Here is a 19,632-nt window from a genome sequence, read left to right as displayed (position 1 = left end):
TATTATATTATACAACTTTTGATTAATATATTGACTAGCCTCACCTCTGGCATGCCAAAAGAATTCAGGTCCAGGTTTCTTAATTCTTTGAGTGGGAGGTGCAGAGGTTAGAAGAAGTTAGAGCTACGTGCTATTGAAGCTAACTTAAAGTTTTACTGAACTAACTGACTTAAAACTTTAAAATTAAGACCTCACAGACTAATAAAGCAAAGAACTAAGAAGCTTGGATCTTTGAACACTTAGAAAAGAAGCCCAGAAGCTCCTTTGGCATGGTGGGTCACCCCTTGCATAGGGCATGGGTGCTTGAGCCCTTCTTCTATGTCCAAACTTAGTTTCCTCACCCACTGAAATGTTGGGGTACACTTACTCCGTAGGCTGTTATGTTTGTACAGATAGATGACATATACATACAGATTAATAATAATAATAATAATAATAAAGTAATCAAAACACTAAGAAAATAAGAAACCTATAAGAAAAGATATATAGGCAAGCAAGCAGGCTAGCCATGTAGGCTACACAAAGTGACAAAAATTTTGAAAGGAACGTCATGCTGTGGAGTCTTGAAGCAGACTGTTCTTCACAACATTTTGCACTGATTCATTTTTTTTATTTTTAAAAGTTGCAGTTTTCTTAAATGAAATTTTTCACAAAGTCAAAATTCTTTGTTTTAAAAAATTCAATTCTGAAAAGTTGGCAATGGAGAACAAAAGACAATCCAACCTTAAGACTGAAAATGAAGGAGGGAAAAAACCCTGAAAATGGTAAATTAAAAATAAAACCAAAAAAACCCCTGAACATGTTTTTTTTAAAAAAAGGGGGTGGGAGGGTTATTTACTTGGTTGAAAGGTTTAGAATATAATCAATTTCCATTTTTTTTTTTACTAGTAGGTGTATTTATACGAAGACCTGTTTTAAATCACACCTGTTTATTCTTGAAATAAATCCATGTTTAAACTCTGGATTTACCCTGTATTACTAAGAAGTTGTGCTGTGTTTTTTACTCCTTCTTCGAGTTAAACAAGCAACTGTTTTTTGTTGTGCATTTCATGACAGGTCGGAGGATCTGTGCAGGCGAGACTCTTGCCAGAATGGAGATCTTCCTCTTCTTTACAAGCCTCCTGCAGAGGTTCACTTTCCATCCTCCTCCTGGAGTTACCAGCTCAGACCTGGACCTCACCCCGATGGTTGGGTTTACCACACCCCCAATGCCCCATAAGATCTGTGCTGAGCCACGTTCTTAGAGCTCGTTGCCTTAGGCCAGTTTGGCAGATATAGGTATGATGGTCAGAAAATCACATGCCTGACCTAGCTATGCCAGCAACACCCTCCCCCCATTCCCCATGTAGATGCAGCTTATACCAAGAGAAGAGTCTTTGTGATGATCTACTTGATGTTGTTCATGGAGGTGGTTTAAGGTCCTGGCAAAATAACTCATTTTGCCAGCATATGCTGTGTCTCCACTACAGGACTTTGCTGGTATAGTTACACTGGTATAGCTGTATCATCAAAGCCGTTGTGGTGTAGACTAACCCTTACTCGTGTGTATCGTCAGCCCTCCCTCTGCAGACTCTCCCTGGTACCCTGCTGTGCACTGGCCTTTGCCTGTGGTTTGGCTCATGATTTGTTAGGACCCCATCCTAGCCTCAGTTACACCAATGGGCAACCCCATTGACTCCAATGATGTTAGCAAGTTTGCACAGGTGTAACTGGGACTAGAGCCTTGTATTGTCTGTTATATTGTACAACCTCAGAGGAGCCTCCGTGCCTAGCCCAGAACTTGGCCATTCGCAATGAAGAGGCAACATCCACTGGAGAGAGAGCTGAAACAGCATAGACTGATGCAGAACACATAGTGAAATGTCCTCTGCACCAAAATCCCCTGGATGTTGCTATCTCCACAGATGCTGACCCTGCATCTTCAGTTGTTATTACTCCCTACTTTGGTGATTTCCAACTTGGTGGGAGGGACACAGGAGAAGTGAGGAGTCTGCTCTGAAGGGAGGTGTGGTGATGACATTCAGTAACAAAAAAGGAACCTCTGCACTCCCAGGACTGCCCTGACCTCTGAGACTATGTCTGTGCTAGGGGATCACACGTGTTGTACCTTGTGTAGGAAAAGCACATTGCACATATGAGTGGCTCCTGGCATCTCTCCAGTCCCCACACAAGCTCCTTCTGTGCACCCTCCCATCCCCTTCTTTGTCAGGGACCCCTTGCAACTCCCGCCAACCTCCCTCATGCTAGAAGTTTTGTGAATCTCAGTTCCCCCTCCTCCCATATCAGGATCCCCCATTCTCTCCTCCTGCCACAATGGCTCTGTGTGCACCCCATCTCCTAATTCCCTCCATTCTCCTCCCTGGCCAGGGCTCTGTGTGCCCCCCTTCACCCATACCAGCTTCTTCCAATCTCCCTACAACAGAGATTGTGTGCCCCCCCATGCTGTCTTCCCACCTTTCCAGGGTCCTCCATTCTCTCCCTAGGGCAAAGGTTCTGTGTGCACCCCCACTCTCAGCTAAGCCTCCCATTCTTCGCTATACCCATACTGGCCACAGAATTTTCTTTGATACCTTTAGCTTCTCCCATCAATTGTATGCATTTTTTAGCCACTACTTTGTACTCATTTCTATCAGACCCCCATTTTTCTATATATATATTTTATGGTTGCTTTCATTTCTCCTCTTACCCAGATATATAATTCCCCCCCTTCAAAACAAAACAAAACAAAAAGCCTTTTCTATGATTGTCCAATTGTGTTTTTGGGCAGCTAATAAACAGTGGTTCTCAACCAAGGGTCCATGGGATATGCAGGGGTCTTCCAGGGGGAACATCAACTCATCTAGATATTTGCCTCATTTTACAACAGGCTACATAAAAAGCACCAGGGAAGTCAGTGCAAAGTAAAATTGCATACAACAACTTGCTTATACTGCTCTATATACTATACACTGAAATGTAATTACAATTTTTATATTCCAATCAATTAATTTTATTATTATATGGTAAAAATGAGAAAGCTAGCAATTTGTCAATAACAGTGGGCTGTGACACTTCTGTAGTTTTATGTCTGATCTTATAAGCAAGTAGATTTTAAGCGAGGTTGAACTTGGGAGTACGCAACACAAATCAGACTCCTTCCAGGGGTACAGTAGTTTGGGAATGTTGAGAGCCATGGTAATAAAGCATTCTTAAGCACTTCCCAATTATTATACTTTCTTGTGTTTACTTTTTTTTTCTCCCAGTCAGTTTCATGATTGTCTTTAGCTTTAGGAAATTAGCTTTTTTAAAGTTGCAATGGTATATGTTACTGATTGGGACTGTCTTCTGTTTGCCCGTACCAAATGAAATTAGTTCATGAACACTTGCACGTAGGCAACCTTCATACATAACAAAGTGGCTGAATGACTTGTTTAACTACAAAACTCTATTCAGTATTAATCATGGAGCTGTGACCAATGCTTTCAAAATCTCGGTATCAAAAGGGGTCAGTCATTGTTAGCGCCAACGAAAGAAAATACTTCAACAGCTGTTTCAGTCCAATTTTATGATGGTGTAAATCCTCAATTTATGTGAGTGTGAAACTGAGTACAGCTGTAGTGAATCAGTCCCATAATACCTGCAGAACTAAACAAAGATAAAAGCTGCCCCTAAGCATGGACTGAACCGGTTAGTACCTGTTATAGATGTACCTCCTTGCTAATGTTTATCTACAACTTTTACAGCCCAGTGGATCTAATAAACAAGAGCAACAAATGAGGTGACACTAGCAACTCCAACTACACACCGGAACGCTGCTGCTAACCTGGACACTTACCATTTAGCTTTTAGTGAAGTATATGGCACACGTTATTCACACTAGTCAATGATCTCCTGGACATGGGTAATTTAAAACAAACAAACCTCTTTTAGGGAAGCGAAGTTGGATTATTCTGATATTTATCAATTTTTAAGGCAAGGAGAGATAATTATGATAATCTAAGCTGACCCCCTAGATAACAAAGGCCACAGATTTCACCTTGTGATTCCTTCATTTAGCCCAGGGGTTCTCAAGCGTCTCGCACCAAGACCCCTTCTGACAACAAAAATTGATCTCAGGAGAGGGGACTGAACCCTGAGCCCACCTGATCCCCACAGCCCCAGGCCGGGGGCCAAAACAGAAGCCCGAGGGCTTCAGCCCCGGGCAGGAGGCCTGTAACCTGATCCCCTCTGCCCAAGGCTGAAGCTCTCTGGCTTTGGCCCTGGACAATGGGGCTCGGGCTTTGGCCCTGGGCCCTAGCAAGTCAAATGCCAGCCCTGGCAATCCCATTAAAATGGTGTCATGACTCAATTTGGGGTCCCGACCCACAGTTTGAGAACTGCTGAAGCCAAACAACTTGTGGTTGACCTACAGCATTTCTTTCAGAACGATATCCAGTCTTGACTGAAAGATTCCAAGCGATGGAGAACTTACATGTCGTTACTTACCCTCACTGTGAAATGTGAGCGCCTTATTTCTAGCTTGAATCTCACTGACTTCAGCTCCCAGCCAGATCTTGTTATGCCTTTGTCTGCTACACAATGAGCTCTTTAAGATCAGATAACTTCTCCCTGTGCTGGTATGTTCAGACTGTGATCGAATTACTCCTTAACCTTTTCTTCAATAAACTGTATGGATTGATTTTGATTTTCAGTATAAGAGACGTTGTCCAGACTTTCAATCATTCCTGAAGCTTATTTCTTAACCCTCTCCAATTTTTCAACATCTTTTAAAAGTGCGGACAGCAGAATTGGACCCATCATCCAGTCAGTGGTCTTACCAATGCCTTACATACACATAGGTACTTCGTCCAAGCTCTTAGAATACCATAGGTCTGAATCCATGTCAACAAAACCAGAGATGGAGATTAAAATATTTTGTTTATTAATTTTAGTTCCTTTAAATTCACTGCGCTATGCTTTCTTGCAATTACTGTAGGCTTGATTCTGCAAGACTTACTCACGAGTAGGAATTGCACTTGCAAGTAGTTCCGTTGAAATCAGTACTCACCATGTCTGAAATTCACCCCTGGACTGATGCTGAATTTAAGGCTATGTCCACGCTACACACCTTTTAGAGACAGCTGTGCCGCTAAAAGGTGCGCAGTGTAGCCACTCTTTGTTGGCGGGAGACAGCTCTCCTACCGCCAAAAAAATTCGACTCCCAACGAGTGGTAGTAGCTTTGTTGGCGGGAGAGCTCTCCTGATGACAATGCACTGTTCATACCGACGCATTTCATCGGTAAAACTTTTGTCATTCGGGGTGTGTTTTTTTTCACACTCCTGAATGACAAAAGTTTTACCAACAGAAGTCCAGTGTAGGCAAAGCCTAAGTCCTACTTAAGTCCTCAAAATAGGGTCTAAATGAATCTTAAGTGGCAGCTGTCTCTCTGCATAGAGATTAATTTAAGCCATTGCGTGTATGGTTTGCAGAACTGGCCTACGTTTGGGATCTTTATCAGTAAAGCTTTGGATTTACTCTCAGGCCTTTTTTCTGTAATGCCAACTTTGTGTTTCTAAAGTATGCACAAAATATTGATAAAATCTTTACATATTCATCAGACTATTTCAACAAAGGAATAAAATGTGGGACCTGGAACATCTGCAAAAGTGAACATATCTGTGTTTCTGAAAATAGTATAAAATGTGTTACAACAAACAGGCGTTTCATTCAGAGATAAAAGCTTATATGTAAAACAGTACACATAGGATTTGCCATATTGGTCTGCCTAGACCAGTCTCCTGTTCTACATTGTCCAATGTTGGATACTTCAGAAGAACATGTAAAACATCCAATGGGATATTTACTTTATGTAATTCTACATTATAGAGGTCATTTTCTCTCCAATCCTCAGAGGCAAGCCCTAAAACAAGGTAACAAATGATTATTTTAATTTCATGCTTTAACCTTTTCAAAATCTTTCTGGTACCACTATTTGTCAGACCTGTAGCTTGAAGGAATGAGTTCCATAGGTTAATATTACACAATTCCTCTTATTTTTAAATTAGTTTCTTTTCTGGTTCATCAGGCACCCTCTTGTCACTGGATTATGACACATGGTGAACAGGAGCTGATCTTCTCTATGCTATTATTTTATGCACCTCTTTTCACAGGGAATTTTGTGGATGCTTCTGATTTTAATTTTTGTTGATATTCTTGGCACTTTTCCCTCTCTGTTTGTTGAGATGTGGTGTGTCCCCAGAAGAGGAGGACATTCTAATATTCTGCCTCTGATTCTGCTGTGACTTGAACAAATGTCCTTACTGACCTTTCCTCAACGGTACAGATCTCTTTATTGAGAGAGTCCTTAGCTCAGAACCAGTCAATGTACTTGAACAGGCTTCACTTTTTCCTTCCAATGTATACTGGTTACCTAGTTTGGTAGGTCCTTCTGGACTGGCTCATCAAATACTGCCTTGACTGGATTAATTTAAATAATTTGGTGCCAATAAAAACGTTGTCACCTTACTATTCACTTCTTTCTCCGGGTCATTAATAAATGATATATTGAAAAAACAACAACAACAACAACAACAAACTACATCACACTGTCTGGCTTTCCCAGTCAACTTGGCTAAGAAGATAGGCACCTCTTTATTCTGTGGGATCTTGTGGATCCCACACAGTCTCTCAAAGAGGGACAGTTACTCCTCAGTGCAGTCAGTCTCTTGATAAATTGGGCAGGCTTTCTCCCACTCCTTTCTAGTGAAAGGGGATGTACTCACAGTCTGAGGCTGCTCCTTGTGCTGCTCCAGGACACTGAGCTGCAACGTGTGAACTTCCCTCTGTTTCAGCTTCTAGATGTTCAATGTGTCTTATATGAACTTCCTCTTCCATTTCAGTGGCAGCTTTGGTAGGCTCTCTTCTCAGCCTCCTCAGTTTCTTTCTTCTCGATCTGGAGTTCCACCATCAGTATCTGGTGCTCGTGTTCTTTCTGGGCTTCCTGGAGCTTTAGCAGAACCAGTTCCATTGCAGCAATCTCTGTGGCAGCTGAGGTAAGGGTTGCTCAAACCCTGCTGCTTGGTCAAAGTCTCTGTGCAAAGCTCTCAGTTCCTCAACCGTGGCTTTCTTTTTGTGGGATATTTCCCTATTTTTATTTTTTTCCAAGGTCTTTTGTGTCAAGGTCCTCATATGACTGTGATTCATTCATTGTGACTAATCTTTAACCCTTAAAACTCTCCATCAAATTTAAACTTTTAACAGGTCAACTCAGTTGACGTGTGGCAAGTGAATCCTGCCAAGACTATGCCAATTGCCAGGCTGTCTGGAGTTCTCATAACTGTGAGTGGCTACCTCAGGGCAGACTGTCAGGAAATAGGGCAGACATCCCAAATAGGTGGTGTGTTCTATAAATTAGACTTCACCACGCCATGGCCAATTGTGAACTCCTGGATCTCCATACCAGTCTTACCATGGAGTTACAGACAGTCCCCTTAGACTCTCCAGTCTGTTTTGTGATAAAGTGGTTAGTTACACCAAAACTCAGACCATATTTAGGTTGCTTCCAATCCCAAGAAAAGAAAAGAGCTGGTAAGAAGCAAACAGCTCCCAACCAAGATATAGACATTTGCAATAACTGCCAAAGATCATGCAAATCTCAGACTGGACTATTCAGTCACATGAGACATTGCAAACCATCCACATCAAGACAGCAATTCCCACCCTCTCTCGCAGACGAAAGGATGCCAACAAAAGTCCCAAGAGACCAGTTACTTGCCCCAGATCAATTGGCACTGATCTTACAGCAAAGACAATGCCTGTAGCCAATCCTGTAATAAATGATCTAATGGTTTATTAACTAGGAAAAAGAAATAAGAGCACTATTTACAGGTTAAAGCAAGCAAACACATACAAGCGAATGAGTTACCATCTACTTCCTAAGGTCTTGGCTACACTCGAGAGTTACAGTGCAATAAACATAAGAACATAAGAACGGACATACCGAGTCAGACCAAAGGTCCATCTAGCCCAATATCTGTCTACTGACAGTGGCCAATGCCAGGTGCCCCAGAGGGAGTGAAGCTAACAGACAATGATCAAGTGATCTCTCTCCTGCCATCCATCTCCATCCTCTGATGAACAGAGGGTAGGGACACCATTCTTTACCCTTCCTGATTAATAGCCATTTATGGACTTAGCCACCATGACTTGTTAATGTTGAGTTTATCAATTAATTCCAAAACCTCCTCTAGTGACACTTCAATCTGTGACAATTCCTCAGATTTGTCACCTACAAAAGCCAGCTCAGGTTTGGGAATCTCCCTAATATCCTCAGCCGTGAAGAATGAAGCAAAGAATCCATTTAGTTTCTCCGCAATGACTTTATTGTCTTTAAGCGCACCTTTTGTAATTTGATCGTCAAGGGGCCCCACTGGTTGTTTAGCAGGCTTCCTGCTTCTGATGTACTTAAAAAACATTTTGTTATTACCTTTGGAGTTTTTGGCTAGCTGTTCTTCAAACTCCTCTTTGGCTTTTCTTATTACACTCTTGCACCTAAGCTGGCAGTGTTTGTGCTCCTTTCTATTTGCCACACTAGGATTTGACTTCGACTTTTTAAAGGAAGTCTTTTTATCATTGCTTTTTTTACATGGTTGCTAAGCCACGGTGGTTCTTTTTTAGTTCTTTACTGTGATTCTTAATTTGGGATATACATTGAAGTTGGGCCTCTATTATGGTGTCTTTAAAAAGGGCCCATGCAACTTGCAGGGATTTCACTTTAATCACTGTACCTTTTAACTTTTGTTTAACTAACCCCCTCATTTTTGTATAGTTCTCCCTTCTGAAATTAAATGCCACAGTGTTGGGCTGTTGAAGTGTTCTTCCCACCACGGGGATGTTGAACATTATTGTATTATGGTCACTATTTCCAAGCGGTCCTGCTATAGTTACCTCTTGGACCAGCTCCTGCGCTCCACTCAGGATTAAATCTAGAGTTGCCTCTCCCCTTGTGGGTTCCCGTACCAGCTGTTCCATAAAGCAGTCATTTAAAGTATCGAGAAATTTCATCTCTGCATTTTGTCCTGAAGTGAAAAGTTCCCAGTCAATATGGGGATAATTGAAATCCCCCACTATTATTGGGTTCTTAATTTTGATAGCCTCTCTAATTTCCCTTAGCATTTCATCATCACTATTACTGTCCTGGTCAGGTGGTCAATAATAAATCCCTAATGTTATATTTTTATTAGAGCATGAAATTTCTATCCATAGCGATTCTATGGAACATGTGGATTCACTTAAGATTTTTACTTCATTTGGATTTACATTTACTTTCACATATTATGCCATTCCTCCCCCTGCACGACCTGTTCTGTCCTTTCGATATATTTTGTACCCCGGAATGATTGTGTCCCATTGATTGCTCTCAGTCCACCAGGTTTCTGTGATGCCTATTATATCAATAGCCTCCTTCATCACAAGGCACTCTAGTTCACCCATCTTATTATTTAGACTTCTAGCATTTGAGTACAAGCACTTAAAAAACTTGTCCTTGTTTATTTGTCTGCCGTTTTCTGATGTGCCAGATTCTTTTTTATGTGACTGTTTATCATCAGATCCAGCCCTTACATTATCCTCTTCCGTCCTTTGTTCCTGATGTAACGAGGCAGTGTGGCTCCCCTCCTCATCCGGGAGGGTCGAGCTCCGTCACTCACCCAGAGAGGCGGGGCCACTAAGCGGAAGTCCCGCCCCTCAAAGGGTCAAGCGGCGACCCGGAAGGATAAAAGCCGGCCCTCAGCCCTCAGTTGGGGCCCAGCCACCATCAGGAGCAGACCTGTCAGCGGGAGCTCCTGACTGGGAGACTGCTGAGCCCACAGGCCGGTGTCCGGACTGGCCGAGGCCTCCCGACGCTCACTATACCGAGGAGCTGCCAGAGCTTCCCTACGCTTGCTATACCGAGGAGCTGCCAGAGCTTCCCTATGCTAGCTAAAACAAGGAGCTGCCAGAGCTTCCCTGCGCTCGCTATAACGAGGAGCTGCCAGAGCGTCCCTGTGCTCGCTATAACGAGGAGCCACCAGAACCGTCCCACCCCTGCTGCGGCCCTGAGGACACCCCGGAACAGGCCTGGCCTGACTTCCCGGAGGAGCTGCCGGACTTGCCGCCCAGCCATGGCCGTGAGGAGCCTCCGTGGTGGGACGTCCCCGAAGCGGGTCCCACGAACCAGGTAGGCTCCGAGGGGGATACTGGAAGTAGCCCGGGGGCAGCCAACCCGAGTCAGGCTGCAGAACTCCCGATACCCATGGCAGCGTGTTGTGGTCAGGATCCCCACTGACCACCCGCAGCGGTGATCACCGCTTCTAGGGCCCCGGGCTGGAACGCAGTGGAGTGGGTGGGCCTGCGTGGACGGGTGGCAGAATCCCCCTCCCCCCTCGGCCTGAAGAGGCCAGCTAAGCTGAGATAACTGTGTATTGGTGCCCGGCCCAAACCAAGGGCTGGGCTCCCTTTGACTGTGCCACTGCTCGGTCCTGTCCCAAAGGGCCCGAACGACCCGCACTCTTGCCAGCCCATCCCTGAACCAAGAGGGCCGGAGCTGAGGTAACTGTGTATTGGTGCCCTGCCCGAACCAAGGGCTGGGCCCCCTTTTGACTGTGCCGCCACCCGGTTCTATCCCCAGAGACCAAGCCACCCAGACTGTGGGCTACAGTTCCAAGGACCTAGACCCTCAGACGACAGGTTGAGGCCGGTGTGGCTCCCCTCCTCATCCAGGAGGGTCGAGCCCCGGCAACGCCCCCGCTTACAATTGGCACCTGACCAGGGACTTGAACCCTAGCCCCTGTGAGAAGGGGCCGGCACGAGGGCAGTAGTGCGACCAGCCCTCCTTAACCGGAGACATGGATATCGAATGGCTGTTCCAGCTGCTGGCGGAGTGCCAGGAGCGCCAGCAGGATTTGCAACTGCTGCAGCAGCAACAGCAGCAGGCTGCCCATCTCAAACAGCAGCAACATCGGGATGCCGCGCACCTCCAGCAGCAACAGCAGCAACATGCCGCTCAACTGGAGCACCAGCAACAGCTGATACAGCAACTCGGAGGCCAGCTGCAGCTGCTCCTCAGACCTGCGTCCTGCCTCGTCGACGGGGCCACGGGAGAAGACGTCGGGGGCTTCTGCCTGTCGGTTCCCCTGCGCCTGACCAAGATGGGCCTGGGGGATGACCCTGACGCCTTCTTGGTCACGTTCGAGCGCGTGGCCCTTGTTGCGGGGCGGGCCCGGGACCAATGGGCCACTCTGTTGGCCCCGTACCTAACCGGACCAGCCCAGCTTGCCTATCGCGGGCTGGCGATGGAAGAGGCCAAGGACTACGATCGGGTAAAGGCGGCGGTCCTGGACGCCTTGGATGTCAGCCCCAAAACCTTCAGGCAACGGTTTCGGGGCCAGATCTACCCGACAGGCGCCCGGCCCCGGCTGATTGCCCAAGGCTTGAAGGAGGCCTGTCGCCGCTGGCTCCAACCTGAAACCCGTACGGCAGAGGAGGTAACCGAGCAGGTGGTTTTAGAACAATTTGTGCATATTTTGCCTGCCCGGGGAAGGGCTTGGGTACTCCGCCACCAGCCAGCCACACTGCGGGCGGCGGTCTCCCTGATGGAGGACTTCCTGGCTGCGGAGGCTTCTATGGGGGCCGCCGTTCGGCCACCCACCCCGGGTCCCGACCAACTCATGGGGAGACGAGGGCATCCGCCTCGTCCGGGCTGTGGCGCCCAAACCTCGGGCAGGACCCCGCATCGGCTTTCCAGGCCCAACGCCTGGACCCTGCCCCGCACTCGGCCCCGAGGGCCTCCCCCGCGGGCCTGTTGGGGCCCCGCCGAAGCCCCCCCCGCAGCCCCCGAGCCACCGGTCCCCGGGGTGAATGCCCGGAAATCGGACCCTGCTTCGGATGTAGGAGGGCTGGCCACTTACAACGGGACTGTCCCAAGGTGGAATGTGACTTTGGGCAGGTCTGTGCAGGGGAAGGCTGGGCCCGAAGGCCCCAACCCCCCAAACTCACGATCCCGGTGGTTGTAGGGGACCACGCCACAACGGCCCTAGTAGACTCGGGCTGTGGGCAAACGCTGGTCCATCGGGCTCTGGGGCCCCTGATCGACCCTGGTCTGGGGCCCATCCGGTTGCAGTGCATCCACGGGGATGTCCGACCCTACCCGAGCGCCCGGGCCCGATTGACGGTCAATGGCTTCACTTGGTCGTTGGTAGTCGGCTTGGCTCCCCGACTGGCCTATCCCGTGACCCTGGGACACGATTGGCCTGCCTTTGAGGGGCTCCTCCGGTCCATACCGGCCTTAGAGGCCGAGCCCCAGGAGCCCCCGTTGGAGACAGAAGAGGACGCCAAGGAGGTTGGGGCAGGAAACACGGAGGCCGAAGGCCAGGGGGAGGGACCCCCCCCGCCAGGCCTGTCTTTGACACGGACTTCTGTCGGGACCAACGGGCCGACTCCACTCTCAGCTGGGCCTACGAGCAACTCGTGGCAGTCGATGGGTCAGTTGTCGACCCTCACCGGACCACGCAGTGGCCACACTTTGAGCTCCGGCGGGACAGACTTTGTCAGGTCGAGCAGGACTCCTGCACATGGGAGCCATGGATGCAACTTCTCGTGCCCCGCTGCCACCGATGCGCCGTGATGAGCCTGGCTCACGACATACCGGCAGCGGGAGACTTGGGGCACGAGAAGACCCTGGCCCGAATTCGGACCCGGTTCTACTGGCTGGGGCTCGATGGGGACGTAAAGCGATACTGTAACTCCTGCCCAGAGTGTCAGTTGGCCGCCCCGCTTCGGCTGCCCAAGGCGCCCTTGGTCCCCATGCCATTGGTCGAAACGCTGTTTGAATGCGTCGCCATGGACCTGGTAGGCCCACTGCCCCGAAGTGCGGCTGGTTTTCAGTATATCTTGATCCTTGTCGACTATGCCTGCCCGTTCCCGGAGGCTATCCCCCTGCGGAGCATCATGGCCTGAACCATTGCGGGCGAACTTGTGAAGGTGTTTTCCCGCGTAAGATTGCCTAAAGAAATCCTGACCGACCAGGGCACTAACTTCACCTCCCGACTACTGAAGCAGGTCTGCCAACTCCTGAGGGTCAAACAACTCCACACCTCCGTCTATCACCCCCAGACGGATGGGTTGGTAGAACGGTTCAATCGAACCCTTAAGGACATGCTGAGACGGTTCCCACCGGACGACCTATGCCACTGGGACCAACTCCTACCACCTCTGCTACTAGCCATCCGGGAAGTCCCCCAGGCGTCGACCAAGTTTTCCCCCTTCGAACTCCTGTATGGGTGGAGGCCACGGGGCCTCCTGGACCTAATGAGGGAGACGTGGGAGCAGTCGGCCTCCCCAACCCAGGGCCTCCTCCAGTACATTCTCTGGCTGCGGGAACATCTTACTCAGGCGGGGACCCTGGCGTGGGAAAACCTGAAGGTAGCCCAAGAGAGGCAGGAGCGGAGTTATAATCAAGAAGAGCAGGTGTGAGAGTTTGCCCCCGGAGACCGGGTTCTGCTGCTTCTACCCTCCAAGGAATCGAAACTATTGGTCCGTTGGCAGAGCCCCTATGAGGTAACTCAGAAAGTGGGCCCCGTTAATTATGAGATTCACCAACCAAGCTGCCGGAAGAAGAAACAGATATACCACATCAACCTGCTGAAGCCATGGCGTGACCGGGAGGGCCTGTTGATTGATCCGTGCCCGCCGGAATTGGAGCTAGGCCCAGAGGTGGTCCAAACGAAGGACTCGGTGGAGCCCTCGCTGGGGTGTTCCCTGATGGACGAACTGCGTAAACAGGCTCAATGCCTCCTGCGGGCGTTCCAGCACACCTTCACGGCGCTACTGGGCTACATGACCTTAACCTGCCACACGGTCCAAACCGAGCCCGGGAAGGTCATATGGGAAACCGCCAGGCCGGTACCATATCGAATGCGCCAGGAAGTCGAGGAAGAGGTCCAGGCCATGTTGGCCCTGGCAGTCATCGAACCATCTCGGAGTGAGTGGCGCAGTCTGGTGGTCCTGGTGCCTAAGCCAGACGGCTCCCGGTGATTCTGCATAGACTTCCTAAAAGTCAACGCCATATCACACTTCGATGCCTACCCGATGCCCTGGGTCGACGAGCTGCTGGGCCGCCTTGGGGAGGCCCGATTTATCATCACGCTGGACCTGAGCAAAGGTTACTGGCAAATCCCCCTCGAGGAGGCCTCCAAGGAGAAGACGGCCTTCGCAACCCCGTCGGGACTTTATCAATTCACACGGATGCCCTTCGGTCTCCATGGGGCCCCCGCGACCTTTCAGAGGCTCATGGACCACCTCTTGCGGCTGCATCAGGAGTACGCGGCCACATACCTAGATGACGTCGTGATCTATAGCCGCTGCTGGGGAGACCATCTAAACCAGGTCGCGGCGGTCCTCAGAACCCTGCGGCAGGCGGGGTTGACGGCGAACCCCAAGAAATGCCGGATAGCCTGGCAGGAGACCACCTACCTCGGCTACACCATCGGGCAGGGGCAAGTAAAACCCCTCGTGGGGAAAGTACAAGCCCTCGCAGAGTGCCCCCCCCGACAACCAAACGACAGGTACGACGCTTCCTGGGACTCGTGGGATATTACCGGCGGTTTATCCCGCAATTTGCGTCCATTGCCGCACCGTTGACTGGGCTGCTGACTAAGAACAGCCCTCGACAGATACAATGGACCCCCGAGTGTGAAGCTGCCTTTAACATGCTCCGAAGCTGCTTGTGCCAGGAACCCGTCTTGTATAGTCCCGATTTTGATAAACCATTTATCCTCCAGACGGATGCGTCTGATGTCGGCCTAGGGGAGGTCTTGTCTCAGGAAGGGGACGGAGGAGACCACCCCGTACTATACCTAAGCCAAAAACTATTCCCCCGAGAGCGGAACTACGCAGTGATTGAAAGGGAGGCCCTCACAGTGAAGTGGGCCTGCGAGGCCCTTCGGTTCTTCCTCCTGGGCGCCCCGTTCACTCTCATCACAGACCACGCCCCCCTTCAATGGCTCATGCGTATGAAGGACAACTATGCCCGCATCATGCACTGGTACTTGGCCTTGCAGCCCTATGCATTCACCATCCAGCATCGGGCTGGCAAGGACTATGCTAACGCGGATTTCCTCTCCCGCCTCAAGGAGGTGGAATCGCCCGGCCCCGACAAGCGGGAGCCGGACTTGAGGGTGTGTGTGTGTAACGAGGCGGTGTGGCTCCCCTCCTCATCCGGGAGGGTCGAGCCCTGTCACTCACCCAGAGAGGCGGGGCCACTAAGCGGAAATCTCGCCCTTCAAAGGGTCAAGCGGCGACCCGGAAGGATAAAAGCCGGCCCTCAGCCCTCAGTTGGGGCCAGCCACCATCAGGAGCAGACCTGTCAGCGGGAGCTCCTGACTGGAAAGCTGCTGAGGACGCAGGCCGGTGTCCGGACTGGCCGAGGCCTCCCGACGCTTGCTATATCCAGGAGCTGCCAGAGCTTCCCTACGCTTGCTATACCGAGGAGCTGCCAGAGCTTCCCTGCACCCGCTACAATGAGGAGCTGCCAGAGCTTCCCTGCGCCCACTACAACGAGGAGCCGCCAGAACCGTCCCGCTCCTGCTGCGGCCCCGAGGACCCCCCGGAACAGGCCTGGCCGGACTTCCCGGAGGAGCTGCCGGACTTGCCGCCCAGCCCTGGCCGTGAGGGTCCTCTGTGGTGGGACGTCCCCGAAGCGGGTCCCACGAACTAGGTAGGCTCCGAGGGGGATACTGGAAGTAGCCCGGGGGCAGCCAACCCGAGTCAGGCTGCAGAACTCCCGATACCCATGGCAGCGTGTTGCGGTCAGGATCCCCACTGACCACCCGCAGCGGTGATCACCACTTCTAGGGCCCCGGGCTGGAACGCAGTGGAGTGGGTGGGCCTGCGTTCCCCCTGCCACCCGTTCATGGGTGGCAGAATCCCCCTCCCCCCTCGGCCTGAAGAGGCCAGCTAAGCTGCAATAACTGTATATTGGTGCCCTGCCCGAACAAAGGGCTGGGCCCCCTTTGACTGTGCCACTGCTCGGTCCTGTCCCAAAGGGCCCGAGCGACCTGCACCTTTGCCAGCCCGTCCCTGAACCAAGAGGGCAGGAGCTGAGGTAACTGTGTATTGGTGCCCCACCCAAACCAAGGGCTAGGCCCCCTTTTGACTGTGCCACCACCTGGTTCTATCCCCAGGGACCGAGCCACTCGGACGGTGGGCTACAGTTCCAAGGACCTAGACCCTCAGATGACAGGTCGAGGCCGGTGTGGCTCCCCTCCTCATCCGGGAGGGTCAAGCCCCGACAACGCCCCCGCTTACACTGACTATAACCTGGAAATTCTCTATCATCAGACTCTGCCCTAAGAGAAGTCTGTGTCCAATCCACATGCTCCTCTGCAGCAGTCAGCTTCCCCCCATCTCCTAGTTTAAAAACTGCTCTACAACCTTTTTAATGTTTAGTGCCAGCAGCCTGGTTCCACTTTGGTTTAGGTGGAGCCCATCTCTCCTGTACAGGCTCCTCCCATCCCAAAAGTGTCCCCAGTTCCTAATGAACGTAAACCCCTCCTCTCTACACCATCGTCTCATCCACGCATTGAGTCTCTGAAGCTCTGCCTGCCTACCTGGCCCTGAGCGTGGAACTGGGAGCATTTCTGAGAATGCCACCATAGAGGTCCTGGATTTCAGTCTCTTCCCTAGCAGCTTAAATTTGGCTTCCAGGACATCTCTCCTACCCTTCCCTATGTCATTGGTACCTACATGTACCACCACCACCGGCTCCTCCCCAGCACTACACATAAGTCTGTCTAGATGCCTCAAGAGATCCGCAACCTTTGCACCAGGCAGGCAAGTCACCATACGATTCTCCTGGTCATCACAAACCCAGCTATCTACGTTTCTAATGATCGAATCTCCCATTACTAACACCTGCCTTTTCCTAGCAACTGGAGTTCCCTCCCCGGAGAGGTAACCTCAGTGTGAGAAGCAACCCCAGCACCATCTGGAAGGAGGGTCCCAACTATGGGAAGGTTTCCCTCTGCTCCCATTGACTGCTCTGCTTCCCTGGGCCTTTCTTCCTTCTCAACAGCACACAGACTGTCTGAGCGGAGGTGGGACAATTCTACAGTGTCTCAGAAAGCCTCATCAACATACCTCTCTGCCTCTCTTAGCTCCTCCAGTTCCGCCACCCTGGCTTCCAAAGTCCGTACGTGGTCTCTGAGGGCCAGGAACTCCTTGCACCGACTGCACACATACGCCACCCGGCCACAAGGCAGGTAATCATACATGCTACACTCAGTGCAATAAACTGGATAGCTCCCACTCTGCTGCTGGGCTTCTGCATTGTCTCCTAGTTAATGGAAGGGTGGGTTTAAAGAAAGGGGTTTTGGAATATGGTTTGGAGTATAGGTTTTAAGGGGCCTACAGGGGAACAGGTAGGACTGAGAAGAGACCCCCGCTCCCCTCCCACTTCCCTGCCAAACTCCCTTGCGAAACTCCCTGTTAGCAGCCCCTGGTCGCTTGTGTGCAGCTTTTAAAGTCCTGGCTTGAGTGAATGCCCGCCCACTGATTAAGGCTCAGCCAATTACCAGAGGCTTCGAGCTTTCAAACCTTCCTTTGAAGCTCACGGCCTCCAACTGCCAGCCACAGCACACGATCCTTCAACCAACCAACCAAACAGACTGACAAACACAAGCTCAGCACACAGCAAGTAACCCCCAAACACAAACACACACACATACTGGAGACAGTCACTTACCCCACAGATGCTGTATTTGCTCCTCCTTCACCTGGAGAACTCCCTTGAGAAACTCCCTGTTAGCAGCCCCTGTTCGCCCACCAAGAGCGCTGTACCTCACTCCCCGTCCACACTGGCAAGGCACATATAGCGCTGCATCTCCGTGGCTACAGTGCTGCTTGTACTCCCCCTCCCTGAGAGGAAGAAAGAGAATAGCACTGCTGCTGCACCGCTGCTCCGACAGTGTAAACAAGGAATAATCTTAGTACGCTGTAACTGACCTCCAGAAGCTTTCCATAATCCTTTTAAGTGAAGGTTCCTCTCTTTTGTTTTGTTGTGAACGCCGGGCTCCGGAGCTGCTTATCAGAAAACCAGACACAGCTCCTGTTTGCTGTGAATGAGCAGAGGTGGGGGGGGGTCCCTTTGGAACGCCCACAGCTAGTGTTTGCTTGAGGAGAGGGGGAGGGAGGGGGCTTGAGGAGAGAAGCAGTGCAGCAGGAAGGGGGTCCATTTCGGCAGCGGCTGCTTATCTGGTCTGAGAGGAAAAAACCAAACAGCTGTTGTTTGCTTTCAGGGAGTGAGAGAGGGGTGGGGGAGGGGGTCGGAACTTGCAAGGCAGCTGCTGACAGAGTGTCGGCTCCAAAAATCCACTCTCTCTATCTCGCCCACGCTCCCTGTCACACTCCAGCCCCTCCCCCTTTTGAAAACCACATTGCAGGCACTTGAACGCTGGAATAGCTGCCCATAACGCACCGCTCCCAATGCCGCTGCAGATGCTGCAAATGTGGCCACGACAGTGCGCTGGTAGCTGTCAGTGTGGACAGACTGCAGCACTTTCCCTACTCAGCTGTACGAAGACAGGTTTAACTCCCAGTGCTGTACAGCTGCAAGCTGCATACCCTAAGAGTGACAGAGTTGCAGTGATCTGTCAATCCAAAATATCTTTCAGGGCGGACCCAGGAGGAAAGTCCTGGGGGTCTCCAGCTTCAGTTTGGTTTCTCTGGCCCTTTGAGATTTAAAAAAGCAAAAGAGAAGAAAAATCTTCATGTCCAGTACTTTTATTTCCCTCTTCCAGCATTCAAAGGGATGGGGCAAGTCCTTCTGCATGTACTTCTCCATGGGTGGATGGGGCAATTAATGGCCCACTTAAATGTTGATAGGTCTCCTGGATGGACTGGGGGAGGGGAAATTCCCTTGCAGGGGTTCACAAATTCAGAGCAAACATTTTCAAAGTTACAAAGCAAAATTTACATATTTTCTTATAGCCTGGAATATAGACATTATGAGTGAGATTCAGACATGCAGCAACTTAGAAGCATCTCGTAGAGTCTAAACACTAAAAACATTCTTATATGACTAACACCTATTTTGAACAAAACTAACATACAGGTGAAATGATCTGGTCTCCAGCTATGAGTTTGTCAGTTCTTAGCTAATGCCTGAAGTCTTGAAAAGAGCTGGCACCTGCTCTGCCAGCAGCACAGCCTGATTATTATACTGCTGCCAGGGATATCTCACTGTTACCTATTTTTCATACTTAGAATTAGCTATAAATTCCCAATACTTTGATTCATATTGCTTATCCAGTTTTTAATCTATGGCAGGATTCATCTCTTGACCCAAAGTGAAGTAAGGAAGGTTTCACAGAATCATAGGACTGGTAGGGACCTTGAGAGTTCATCTAGTCCACTCCCCTGCACTCATGGCAGGTCTAAGTATTATCTAGACCATCCTTGACAGGTGTTTGTCTAATCTGCTTTTAAAAATCTCTAGTGATGGAGATTCCACAACCTCCCTAGGCAATTTATTCCAGTGCTGAACCACCTTGACGGTTAGGAAGTTTTTCTTAATGTCCAACCTAAACCGCCCTTGCTGCAATTTAAGGACATTTTAGTGGAAAACCTTTTGGAAATCTAAA

General features: G+C 50.0%; 1 protein-coding gene across 1 annotated transcript in view; it reads left to right on the top strand.

The window, feature by feature from the left end:
- Positions 1 to 7,830, top strand: part of LOC115648099 (cytochrome P450 2K4-like) — a 40,204-nt gene extending 32,374 nt beyond the window's left edge. The window contains exon 9 of the mRNA XM_030555237.1: positions 1,057 to 7,830. Coding sequence (XP_030411097.1) covers positions 1,057 to 1,244 — 188 coding nt within the window. The 3' untranslated portion in view covers positions 1,245 to 7,830. The remainder of the gene's footprint in view (positions 1 to 1,056) is intronic.
- Positions 7,831 to 19,632: the final 11,802 nt, after the last annotated feature.

The sequence above is a fragment of the Gopherus evgoodei genome, chromosome 3 (genome assembly GCF_007399415.2).
Source record: "Gopherus evgoodei ecotype Sinaloan lineage chromosome 3, rGopEvg1_v1.p, whole genome shotgun sequence".
NCBI classification, from domain to species: Eukaryota; Metazoa; Chordata; order Testudines; family Testudinidae; genus Gopherus; species Gopherus evgoodei.
This window is presented reverse-complemented; position numbering and strand designations above follow the sequence as displayed.